The sequence below is a fragment of the Salarias fasciatus genome, chromosome 22, assembly GCF_902148845.1.
Source record: "Salarias fasciatus chromosome 22, fSalaFa1.1, whole genome shotgun sequence".
Classification (NCBI taxonomy): domain Eukaryota; kingdom Metazoa; phylum Chordata; class Actinopteri; order Blenniiformes; family Blenniidae; genus Salarias; species Salarias fasciatus.
Genome location: NC_043765.1, coordinates 2,910,924 through 2,924,693, shown reverse-complemented (window position 1 = coordinate 2,924,693; position 13,770 = coordinate 2,910,924). Strand labels below are relative to the sequence as shown.

At 49.0% G+C, this 13,770-nt stretch overlaps 1 protein-coding gene across 1 annotated transcript in view; it reads right to left on the bottom strand.

The window, feature by feature from the left end:
- The window catches only part of epha10 (EPH receptor A10), a 149,788-nt gene extending 136,368 nt beyond the window's left edge, over positions 1–13,420 (bottom strand). Inside the window, 1 exon segment of the mRNA XM_030082222.1 lies at positions 13,238–13,420. Coding sequence (XP_029938082.1) covers positions 13,238–13,316 — 79 coding nt within the window. The 5' untranslated portion in view covers positions 13,317–13,420.
- Between the last annotated feature and the right edge of the window lie 350 nt (positions 13,421–13,770).

The following is a 13,770-nucleotide window of genomic DNA, read 5'->3' as shown; positions in this document are numbered from 1 at the left end:
AATCATTTGGCCGCTCTCCGAAATGACTGATTAATCGAATGCCGTGCTCTTTGACTGGCTGACGGACCAAAAGGAGGAATAGCAAAGAGCGTCCGGCTAACGAGATCAGCAAACGCAGAGCTTTGGATTGATTGCTGGTTGCTGCAGAGTTTTTGGGGGTTTCTTCGGCTGCCAGATTTCACCTGACTGTACAGCCGGCCGGCCAGCCGGTCAGTCGGTCGGTCGGCTGGCCGGCCGGTTGAACGGACGAGCTGATTGGGAAGCTGGCCCCCTGATTGGCTGCAAAACAGGAAGGCAACATTTACTGCTGAAAGGAAGCTAAGAAACAACAGGAGCAGCCTCCACCCAACCTTCCTGCGCTGATGACACTCTGATTGCAATCACAGGCAAGCTCACAAGCGAACACACACACACACACACACACACACACACACTTATAGTCTGGATAACAGCATGAATAATGACGAACAGCAAGGACTGAAAATATGTAGTAGTAAATAGCTTAAGTAGTAAATAATAGCATAATAACCTATAAATAATCACAATAAATTGCTTCCTTTGTTTCAGCACAAAGACGAAGGAGTGCATTAAAAAAAAAAAAGTTGACATTAATCAAATAGTTTTTCAGGATTAGATTTGGAGGAAACTAAGAAATGTCAGCATTATGCCGCTTCTCATTATGCCTTCTGCAGTAAATACAGTAAACTATTTGTGGCTTGTAATTTCTCTCTGAAAAAAAACAACAAACAACTTCCTTTGACTTCCACGGAACTCTCTGCCAGCGTTTCTCTCCAAACTAATTTTGGCAAAAACCTGAGTTGTACAATTCCCGCAGCTTCCAGCCTTCATGTTGTGACAAATTCAAACTCAGACTCTGATGCCAAAGCGACTTCTTAAGAAATAAGGTTTCTAACTTTCACCGCAAGCATTGAAGTTCATGCATTTGTTGTAATTTTAACACCTTGTAATGCCACACAACAGGGCAGATCAGAGAGGAAAGACTTCGTTCAGGTGCCGAAGAGTCACTGAGACATCAAAGGAAGCGATACTTCCACCAATCAACGTTTAATCTTCATCGTCTGTCCACTGACTGGAAATCAGAATGAATGAGTCCGGCCGAGCTCTGAGCCGGCGCGAGACTCGACTGCCTCCCTCATCAAGTGTGCAATTGATTTTCCTTTTATACGCCCTTATCTCACTGCCTCTTTTCTCAACTGTACCTTCCTCCAAATTCCCCTCTCCACGGTTCATTTCCTCGGCCCCTCGCTCCATTCACCCCTACAGTAAACTAAGCAGAATAAGTTTCATCCCTTCCCGCCCCGCTACTTAGCCCATTACCGCCCGCTCTCCTCTCCTCTCTCTCCCTCTCTCTCTCGCACTTTTTGATAAAGCGAGCAGATCTGGTCCCATGCTGTTATGTTAACCTTCCCTGCCACTCGCCACATTACATCCTGCACCACCTACAAAGCCGCCGCCCCCCCCCCCCCCCCCCCCAGCCCCCCCGGTAAACTGCGAGGAGCAGGTCCCATGCTGGCGTGTTAACCTGCCTCGCCCACTCACCTCATTACATCCTCTCTGCCGTCTCCGCCGCTCGCTCTCGCACTCCCAGCCACCAACACCCCTTCATTACAGATCGTCTTCTCCGCGGGGGGCCGTCGCTTCAAAGACGCCCCGCTCTCCCCTCACGTGTCTCCGTGGCGAGGGGCGCGGACGGCGGTGAGAGAGGAGGGGGTATCGCCGAAGTGAGTGAGGCGGGGGCGAGCCGTTTATGTATTTATTCATCAGCGAGGAAGCTGCGTATTAAAAAGGTCGGGCAATTTTCCAGGTCACTGACCAAACCCACACGGCGAGGAGGTGAGGAGGAGGAGGAGGAGGAAGAGGAGGGACACGATGAAGAGACACAGAGGAAGGCGGAGATGGCACGCCGCTAAAGGCCATATTGGCAAGTTGGACACACATCAATGCCTCCACGCCTCACCTGAGCATGGGCGGAGCCTGCCTGACCGCCGCCTGCAGACAGTGCATTGACACTTTCCCGTGTGTGTGTGTGTGTGTGTGTGTGTGTGTGTGTGTGTGTGTGCGCACGCTCACGTCTGTCTGCACAGCGGCCGTGGTTAATGAGTTTGAAAGGTCAAACGCCTCTCAGAAAGATTAATGGGGTTTCCTCGGCGCTGGGGTAATGGTTTACGAGGCCCGGCCAGACACATTTCCAACATGACGGTCATTACCGCCGGCGAGCAGAGACAGAAGGAGGGAGCACAATCAAAGACACGGGCGACACACAACCACCGGCCCAACACACCGCCTGCCCTTCCCATCAACACGTGTCGCTCACTGCTGCGCCTGTTCGGCCAAGTGAGCTGCAGCACTAATTATTAGATGACAGCGGACCTCTCTGTTCCAACTGACACATTCAAACCAAACATTTGATTGGGGACGGCTGAGTGTCATCTCCATTTTTGTGATATAGGTTCTCATTTACACTCATTTCTTTATGTGGAAAAACATGTGTACGTGTGTCCTAAACTCATCACTCAGTATAACAAGATTGAAGTGACTTTCTTTAAAATTTTTCAAAACTTAACTTGTGCCATATTTCTAGAAACTTGTGGACATTATAACATCACTTTCATGCCGAGATTCCTGCAATTAACATAAACGTCACGTCTTAAAAACCACATTTTATTTCAGCAAATCAAAATAAAAAAGCGCAGACAGGATGCATCACTGTGCTTAAGTGTTGTTTGATCAACGTAATGCTGCTTTTAAATGTTAAAGTTATTTTATGGCTGGTTTTTTTTTTTTTTTTTTTTTTATAATTGACTTGTTTCTGAACCGTGTATGTTCACATTATGTAACAGAAGACCGTGTGGGAAATATTAATCTTTTATTAACCACCTTAATGTCTATGTGAGGCGTGAAAGGCGGCAGGAAATCAGAGCGAGGTGTGATTTAACATTTATTCATATGCAAATAAAGATGCTGGGAAATAAATGCACATGACATGAAGGTGCTGAGGTTTTCCTGTCCTACACAGCCAGAGAATTTAAAATAAGAACCTGGGAACATGTGTTAATGGGCGCGACATGACCGAGGAGCCGCCGCGAACACGGAAAGCACATTAAAGGCGGCGCTGTGCAGGACGGCCAGCCGGCCCGAAGCGGGCAGAGCAGAGACGAAGGGGAAGTACAGGGAGGTGCAGAGGTCGCTTCATTTCTGCGTGCGCTGCAGGACGGCCGGCTGCACGTGTATGAGCAGAAGAGTGATTTTCCATGTGTCTCTGAATTATGAACAACGTATGGAACCGGTTTAGAGCAGGGCTGCATACCCTGCAGCCCTGGGAGCGACTTCATATCACTCGGTACGGATGACTGGACGGCACGACCTTGGCTGCAGCAGGTAGAGGTCAGAGGTCGGAGAACTTTCTTTACGCCGCCAGCAAAACTAATGAAATTCATCTGGAGCCACAAACCAGGTTAAACCATTAAAGTAAAGCTAAATGAGTCCGTGTATATTGAACTAAGCTGTTTTCCTCAAACTTCTTTTCTTTTACAGAAACTCACCTGCGAATGCAGCGACTAGCTAGCTGCATCTGAATATCAGTATTAAGGTTAGCATTTTCTATTTTACTCTCATAATATATAAACACCAATATATTTTAAATGATCCTTAATTGTGGAGAAGTTCTGGAGCCACTCCACAGAGGCTGCAGAGTTTGGTTTGTGCTGCAGACCCAGTGATGATCGACAGCCATGTCCCTCAAGCGGAATCCTCCCACAATGAGGCTCAGAACTCTGAAAGCCTTTTTGATTTAATGTGGAACTACCAGGATTTACAGGCACTTAGAATCAGAGATAGTGTGGCATCGAAAGCACAAGGAATATTTTACATTTTAGGCGTTCTGTGGGACAGCAAGCCGAGTAAAACAAAGGCGGTGAGGATTAACATGCCGAGTCCTCTTTAGTGACTGACTGGAGAGCGACGACTACGATGGCTGCGTTTCCCGTGAACCGAGTCTGTAGGATTCCCACCTGAATCTAGAACTCATTTCTCTCCTGAAACAAACAGAAGGCCTCTCTCTTGAGCTGATCGCCATGAAGCCCTCACCGCGGCATTTTCACATCATTAAACAGATTTGATTTTCCACTGTGATCGCAGTGAATTTGGAGGGCGCGCATTAATGACGCCGTGCTGCCGCCGGAGACGTCGCGTCACATCAGCCTCCTCTGCAGGCCTTCCTCAAAGGTCACAAACAAAATATTTTGGTGTTTAGCTACCAGGACTTGTTGATCAGAGTGTATTTTTAGACTAATCCTCCTTTAATTTGACTCGGTTATTCGTTTACACCGAAAGCGATTAAACAATTTTAAATTTATTCAGTGAACTCGGCGGCAGTTTAACTGAATCACGCCGTCGTGACACAGTCGGTTAAATATAGACAGAACTCACTTCTAATTATGGACTGGTTGTTCTACAGTCATGCGATATCTATACGTAATCGTATAATAAATCTTTGTCTTGTTGGCTGATGCGTCTCATGTTGAGAACGTTCTGTGGTCCTATTAAGGTTTTCTTTGCAGTGCAGATTAAACGCTGACAGCTTGAGAGCAGAACCACCACAGCTCTTCCTTCCAACCTGGAGGCTCGGACGGCCGTCGGGCCGGCCTCCGATCGCTCAAATAATGCCACCAAAGCCTCAGAGCTGCTCTCCCATTCCACAGGAAACGACGCGACTGAGCTTCTATTGGAAAAAAAGGCACAAATACACACAAATCTGTCTCCCATCAAAGGTCATCCATCCGTCTTCTATACTGCTTTATTCATGCCGGGGTCCCAGGGGGCCGAGGCTGATCCCAGCTGACTGCAGGTGCATTCAGGGTGGGTCCCGGACGGGTCGCCCGTTCATCGCAACGAGAAAAGAAGGGAAAAGAAAGCAGTAGGGCACTCGCGCCTGCGGACAGTTTCAGTCCCTGTTTAACCTCAAACGAATGTTTTCAAACTGTGGGATGAAACCAGGAAAGTGTGCACAGCGAGAGGAAGCATGAAAACTCCAAACAGACGAGAAGAAAGATGCATGGAACCTGGGAACTTAAAAAAAAAAACAAACAAAACAGGAAGTTATTGGAAACACTAATGAAACCAAATGGGTTTCCAGGGATAGCTGTCAGATCGTCAGTCCTCCAGCTCTGAAATCCAACTGCATGAAGTGAACAAACTCACAAGCCTGAAATTCTCCTCGACTCGGAATAAAAATCCACCCTGATAAATCTGTTTTTCAGCGAAAACGAGTGGGCGACTTTGTTTTCAACACTGGGAGAAGGAAAAAAAAAAGAAAGAAAAGGAGGAAATTAAATGAAATGCTGGAAGTGTGAGGGTGGCAGCCTGACTGAGCTCCGCCGAGTTGTCAGTTGAATTCCCAGCGTGCCCGCCCACATCCAGCCCCACGTTAATGCAGTCGGTGTTTACTCTCAACGCAAAACACGGCGAGCGGCGAATTCTGCCAAGAGCGCCGCTGCGGCTTCACACGCAAACACACCAGTGACATTTATCAACTTCAGACTCCTCAGGAGTGAAAAGCCTGCCAACAACCGCTCCTCTAATCCATTAGTATCCCAACAAAGGCAGCAGAGATGAATAATGTGTTGGAGGTATCCGTACCCGTATCGGGCAGAAATATGTGTTTACGCTCAATATCTGGCAGCGTGGGCGGTGAGTCATGGGTTGTTTTTTTTTTTCCTTCTTTTATATTTATTAGACATTTTTGCATATAACCTTTGAAGGACCTTTAGAGAACAGGCCCTTGAGATGTTCTGGCATGTCAGCACACATGCATTTGCTGGGTTTTTTGCTGCTCTGCTCAGAAACGCAGCATCAGATGATCACAGTCGTAGAAACAGACTCGGCACCGGCGTCCCGAAGTGAATCCCATCCAGTCTGAAGCCGATACAGTTAATAGTTGATGCTTCAGGAGTGTTTTTCAGTGAACGCTAAATGGATTTAACTTGTATTGTGCATTTTTTACCACGTCGGCCGTCTCAAAACGCGTCTCACGATCAGAATATCTCTTTGAGGTTCGGCGTTTAAGGAGGCCGACATGGAGAGAGCGAGACGATCAGATGAAGAATCAACCATCAGCCGGCTCCTTCAGCCGCCCCCACCTCTGAACCCAGACGTGACCCTTGTGCCTTTAACAAGTCAAACACGATAACGGTTACAGACGCTGCTGAATGTGTCAGCCGGCTAAACAAAGAGCCGAAGCAGCGTTTTGTAATTGCGGGTGTCTGCGGTTGATCTGAACGGACGGTTCTGCAGGATTGCTTTTCAAACCGCGGTTTAACGGATATGAAGGTCAACGCAGCGGCTTCGTCTCCACCTCGCCGAGGAATCAACTGCCGCTTCTCCGATTCGCTTTCTCATTTTGCTCCGTCCTGTTTGTCACTTTCCCTTTATTGGTAGCAAATCAGCAGGCGCACGAATCCACTCAGACCGTTTACGGCGTTGCGTTTGTCTTGTTTAGAGTCCCCGGTTTCACCCTACACAGTTTCATCGTCCTCTCGGCCACATTTTCGGCATTAGAAGAAGGAAGTATCAATGATGACTGAACTTTTTGCAGATAAAACGTGGCCTGCAGCCACACCGTGCTGGCAGAACTGGCGAGGCTGCGATTATATATAACGTGAATACTTTTTAATTATCAGAGGTAAAGCAAATTGTTGAATTAAGGGTTACACCACTTTGATAAATGTCAACTCTTTCATAAAAGTAATTAAACTAAAATGCAAATAATGCAGTTTCATGTGAAGGATGGCCGTTTCCCTTCTACAGAGCACATTAGAAGGAACATTTTGGACTCCTGGTCAAAGAAGCAATCTGATAATTACACCTCACGCTTTGGAAAGTGGAACTGAACAAACTGAACCATCTTGAAACGAATGAAAGACGAAAGAGTGTCCAGTGCATCACCATTTAATGTGCCAGGCACCAATGAACTTCAATGATTACTTTAGAATTTATTCTTTTTTACTGAAAATGATTCAATTCTAATTATTCATGTATTTAATCTATAGAATATCAAAAACCCATAAGCAAGGTAAAAACAGCATTGCCTTTATTCCGTACTGAACTTTTCTTTACTTCCTCATCAATTTGCTCGTCTTAATGTTCGTCTCACCTTTCTCCACCGTCACTGCAGCCAGTCTCACTCAGAGGACACAATGCTTCCATTGTTATTCACCGCATTTGCTGCTACCGCAAGCCAATCACTTCCCACACAAATTAACATTTGATTTAAGCGCAGGCTGGGCGGTGATTAGCACTTTTGACTCACAGCGGGAACGTCCCCGCTGCAGGGTCTACGTTCTCACTTGGAAATGTCGTCGTGTTGTAAAAAGAGTAGACGGGAACGTGGAACACACACCGTCCGTCACTTCAAGAGATTCACATCCAGGAGCGAGATGAGCTCTAACCCCGCAGTCCCCCTGCATCCGCTTCACCGACTGTCCGATACGTCTGAAACACCTGCTCCGTCCTCATCCTCACCCCCCCATGAACACAGACTGCTCGGTTTTCTTCTGTTGCATTCACACACACACACTCACACACACTCCCGCCCTCCTCCAGTGGTTCGTTTCTGCCGATCCAGCAGAACAGCACCGACGCCGTAACGCCATCTTTATCCTGAACAAAGGAAATCCGGAGGCTCTATTGGGATTCAATAGACACACATGCAGTTCATCAGTGTGTGTGTGTGTGTGTGTGTGTGTGTGTGTGTGTGTGTGTGTGTGTCAGGTAAATAAGGATCTGGCTGAGCCGCTGCATTGACTTCTTATTTTAACCCCTGGTCTGTTTGATTACATGGAGCTGAGAAGTGTCGCGGAACAAAGCGGCGCTGGCAGATTACAATTCCCTCAAGTCGCTCTCCTCCCTTCCAATCCTCGCTCCACCCCCACTCATCCACTCCTGCTTTGACCTCTGACACCGGGACACCGCCTCCTCTTCAATGCATCATTTCTGAGGTAGGACTTGCTTCCCTTCCTTTTCCCAACACCTGAGCCTCGACCTTCCGTCGTACCGTAACCCCGCTCCTAAATTGACAGCGTCCCGGGCCGGGGCCGGGGCCGGGGCCGGGGCCGGGGGCCGGGGCCGGGGGCCGGGGGCCGGGGGCCGGGGCCTTGGCAGGACAGACGTCCGCCGCCGTCACATCGGTCAGGAAGGTCACCGTCGTCTGATCCAACAGGCTCAGGCCTTGGCTGTTCCTGTCCGCCGGAGACGGACCACTGCTTCGGTCCAGGCCAACCCACATCCATCACAGGCAATTAGTCCCAGCCCGGGGGGGGGGGGGTGACCACTCAGAAGAGCCCCTATTAGTCAGTCTGATCACCTCCCGGTACTAATTATATGATTTATCATCACACAACACAAATCAGAGCAGTTTGACAATACTCACACTGATGAACTTCATGTAGGAACGGCAGCTCTGACTGGGTCAACTCGACAAACAGAACCTATTAATACCATGGCTTTGAGAGTTTACTATTGTCTTTCCAATGAGTGCGCTACAATAACAACAACAAAACCAAAACATTACAACCAGACAAGACGACAACCTCAACATGGAGCCAATTCTAATGAAACCTTCTGTGAATGTGCATAAAACTGTTTTTCCAAACTGGTTTGACTTCAACCAGGAAGCTCTCATGGCAGCATCACTGTTATCTCAGCCCGGGTCTCGGTGTCGTGCGCCCTGCATTAGAGTCCAGGTTTGAATCCCGACTGCCTTCATTGTAATTTCTCAGACCTGAGCTCTCCTTAAGGCAGCCCGGTAAGTGATATTGCATATCGCCACCTTTTAGCAGGCTCAAAGTGCCTCACACTAATCAAAATAATCAATTGCACCCATTCACACCCAGAAATCAATGGCGGCTCGCCACCGGGAGTTCAGCGTCGGCGAGGGATCGAACAGCCAATCGCATGATTGGACTAAAACCAGTCCCGTGCTTAAAAGAACATGCCGTTATTGAACGCATCTGCCTGGTGGCTCGGCCGGATCGGAGCCTCTGGCTGCCCGGTTTTCCCCCACGGGCCTCATGTTTGTCCTCTTCTGATTAATTTGCTTCATTGTGGGCGAGGACACAATTATAAAAACATTAATTTTAAAATCCAAGTAAAGCGCAGCTGCCTGATGCGATCACCTCTAAACTCACAATCAAAACGAACGGAGCTGCTGATGGGAGCTAAATAGAGGCTTTTAAACAAAAGTGCTGAGCCACATTACTTTTTTTTTTTCAACACGGATGTACATTAAAACATGAAGCTGCAGTATTTTATTCAGCTTTTTTTGTGTGTCTGATGGGAATTGGCATCAATTATGCGAGTAGTTGCCTAGAAACTGAGCACATTTATTTTACCTCCGCGCTATAAATTCAAGTACTACAGCACGTTTAATGGTACTACAAATCAAGCAGTACTTCAGAAACGCTGGAAGACTTTCGAGTGATCTATCTGGAAATGAAAGGTCAAAATCAATGCAGCGCAGGCTGAGATAACTAACTTTTTCTTAATATTCTGAATGGTGCCACTTCAGTACAATGTTTAATTTTTTTTTTTTCCTGGAAAGTCGGTTTACTGAGCCGATTGCATAAAAATCAATTCCCAGATTCAGATGTGGTTGGATCTGATTAGAGAAAAACGCTGAAGAAAGCCAACAGTAGCTGTAGATCACTTTTAACACCAAACAGGTTTCTAAGGAGAAGCGTTTTTAACATTTAAAGAATCCAGAAAATGCAAATAAAACAGATCATGTCACACAGAGAGATGAGAGCCGAGACCTTTTGATTTCACCGAGCCGTGAACAGACGCAAAGAGAAACACAATAAACCTAAAGCGGGAGCCGTCAGTCTCATTAACGGAGGGGATCAAGGCTGAGCCGTCTCACACACACACACACACACACACACACACACACACACACACACACACACACACACACACTGACAAACACCGGGTCGGCGAGGACACAAAGACGGAATGACAGCCGTCGTCTGTCCTGAAACTCTTCCAATACTTCTCCATTCTGTTCATTATTATATAGAAGCACAGAGCAGACCAAGACCAAGCGATACCAGAACCAGTGCCGGGTACCGGGCACCGGGTACCGGGTCCGAGTATCAAGAGGAGGAGAAAGAAAGTTGGTAGAGCACCACAACAAGCAGCAGGGACGTCTGGAGCAGCAGAGCTAGAACCATCTGAGTTTTAACATCTCAGTGGATCCGGGAGGATTTCACACCGAGTCCGGCTACATGCTACATGCTACATGCTAAACATGGTTAAAGTCTGACTGATACACTCATCACAGCGCTGTACAGACAGAACACACTGCTCAGCGCTAATCAATACATAAAATCATGCCTTCAGATGATCTCCGTCTCCCTCACTGCCTCCTGAACCCGGCCTGCGTCGCCGCCGCCGCCGCCTCTCCTGAAACCCCGACCTCGCCCAAACCGTCCAGCACGACTCCTCTGAACCTCCACATCTGTCTTCCAGACAAAGCCCTGCTTAAAGAAGGATCCTGACAGCATGTACATACACCGACTCCACGATAAAATGATTCACGTCTCTGCGTCGTAAAGCTTTACGGTTGACAATGTCGGCTGTAAATTCTAAACGACTCCCGACAGGGGAGGATTTGGAGGCGTACCAGCCCGATTCGGCGGGAGGTAAACAACGGGACGCCCGTCTGCCAAGAACGGGCCGGCCGTCCCGACACGGCGAGGGATCGGACCAGGCCGACGGGATAAACCCACAGGTTGGGCCGGAGTTTCTCCGACTCCCTGCTTCTATTGTTCTCCACCTGGCGCCTCTCGGCTCGCTGCAGCACGGAGGGGGGGAGGGGGGGAGGGAGGAAGGAGGGAGGGGGAGGGAGGGGAGGAGAAGTAAATGAGATCCCGATGAGATGCCAAGGTGTGTTAGCGGTGAGGCGTGGGAAATGAGAAAAGCAACCTGAAGGGAGGAGGAGCGGCTGGATTGACTGTGTGAGGTGAAGGAGCGGCGGAACGGCGGACACCCGGCGCCGGCCTGCCCGAGCCCCCCCCCCCCCAGACGCCCCGGGCCCCCCCAGGCCCCCCGCGCCCATCAGCGAGTGCTAAGTCAGCTCAGGATGCGGGAGGCATATAAAAAGAAGGGGGGGGGAGAGCAGGTAGGTGGAGGACGAGGAGGCTGACAGCTGACATAGGAGTGGATGGAGGAGGAAGAACAAAGGCAAACAGGAAGAGGGGAGGCACCGGAGAAGAAGCCGGGATCTGTTCTGACATTAAAGCAACGCTGCCGGCGCTCGGAGGGAAACGAAGGGGAGCGAGAGAACCTGATAACAGCGACTGAGGGCCTGGAATCAGAGGCAGGAGTCCTGATCAAAGAGTCGCTCAAATATCGTTACAGAACATTAAGAATGGCTTCAACCGACGCTGAAACCTGGAGGTACAGGTGGGAAACACACTCCCCCTCTCACTGCAGAGTTTCCTACTCAGAATGAAGCACCTGCTTATTTAATCTGGACATAATGGCTGAGAATGAAAGAAGCAAAAAAACAAATCACTGGTGTTTTCCCTATCTCCCAAATCCTGATAAACAGCGAGGAGGACGGCTGCCAGCAGCCGCCTTCAGGAGCACATTGCTTTCACAAGCAATTAATCGCTGTCACAACATCAATTAGACAAAAGCCAGCATCCAAATGCCGCTACCCAGCATTCCAGGGAACCAGATCAGTCCGGGAGAGGCTCCGCGAGCCCAGCGTCCAGAGCGAGAGCGACCCTCTGACCAGACCGCTGGCGTGCAACACGCTCACGCCAAACCAGTGTGTGCGTTTGACCCCGGGCTGCATGCGTGTGTGTGTGTGTGTGTGTGTGTGTATGATGTATGGCTGTGAGGAATAAGTGCTCCAAATGCACTTCTCTGCTGAACGTACAGGTTATGCGTGCGAGTGATTTCCAGCATGTTTGTATCTAACCGCCATTCGGCTTTGCCTTTGCCAATAAAGCCCTTCTTCAGAAGGAGCCTGGGGGGCCGAAGCCATTAAAGTGGATTCCACTTCACAATCGCACAACTGATTAGGATCACACCTCACACAGCCACTCACGACTTCACTTTTTTTTCCCCCCTCATCTCCACACACTTGTTTGTGATTATTTGTTCGTTGCGATCCGTCTGGACGGCTGCACGGGATCCACGCTCCGGGGCCTTTTCACACCAACGTCTGAATGTTGCTGGAGGCGAACTGATCAGCTCCCCGAGTGTGTAGCGTTGTCCGTGTCTCTCTGCTTGTCCTGTGATGAACTCTGACCTGTCCTGCCTTCACCTACGCTCGGCTGCAGATGGAGCGAAGCAGCCTTCCTTCCCAGCTTCCGCCAACTCTTCAGTCCTAATGCACAAGAGCAATTAAACAAGCCTGCCGCCCAAATCCCACACCGCATTAGCATTAAATCTTGATAAAACACCAAGTGAATTATACATTGTTCACCTCCATTACTGATTGAATTCTTGGTTGAAAGCTGATGGAAAGATAGAGAGAAAATTGATATATAGTGATGTAATCCTGATGGAAAAAAAAAAACTGGAAAAATTCTTGCAGTAAAAGCAGATGAGATTTAAGGGGGTGAAAAGAAAGAAACCAGTTGCACAAACCTGAACGGCAAAAACCTTCCACGTTTCTAACAACAGAGGAAATTTATTTCAACAGGGGAGGCTGAGAAGACGTGTTCCCTTCAAAACAGATTATAATAATAAAGTCTGAACTTATCGTTTGTTCAGTACAGAAATAAAAAAGGACCGTGATCCATGAAATTTATTGCATTTTAGACGTATTGTTTCAGTTAAACTTAATATTTGTCAGCAATATTTTATCTATCATTCAAGACTTAAGGAATTAGAAAAATCAGCGTTATTATCCAAAGGAAGGCAGAATTTGTTTAAAACCTGTTTTTTTCTCTCTCTTTTTTCCCGATTTCTTTGGAGCGCAGACGCGTAAATCTGCCATCGTCCAGCATCTAAAGCACCTTTTCCTTCTTCGTGTCCTGACACTGTCTCGCAGTGCACCGGGTTTCGGAGCGTCACAAGTCGACTTTCCCAGCCAGCCCCGCTCCGTGTAGCGGTCCTCTCCCTGCTGCACCTGCTTCTCCTCATCTCTCATCTCCGGACGAGCGCAAAGAAAAAAACCCAACTGAGCGCAGAGCCGCGGTCCACGTACCTTCTTCTGCGGGGCAGCGTCTCACTCCGCTCAGCAATAACATCCAAAGCAGCGCGAGCGGCGTTTTAGGGAGATCCATGTTTGCGTGCACAGGTCCGCGGGGCTCTGGTCATCTCTCTCCAGCCTGCGCGCAACGCACCGCGGCAGCAGAGACGCGCGCAGTGTCTGTCCGGACGGAGCGCAGCGCAGCGGAGCAGTGCGGGAGCCTGCGCGCCACGCGCTCTATTTGAGATCTCGGGGGAGGGTTTTGCCGGGAAGATTGACGTCGCGCGAGCGCAATGGAGTCGGCGACGCCGTGCCGGAGAGGCGCGCGGGGCCGACCTATCGAGGAGGCGCAACCTGAAAATCTCCCGCGCCAGGTGTTTCCGCGGCAGTCAGCAGAGTCCGCGCGCGCGCCGCAGCGGTGCGTCTTCGACGCAACGTGAGGAATGAGAGACGGATCCGAGCAGCAAAGACTCAGGATTCATCAGTGGTCAAAGGAACGTGAGGAAGTCTCAGTTAAGATCGGTTCATCACATTTTATAACATCCACA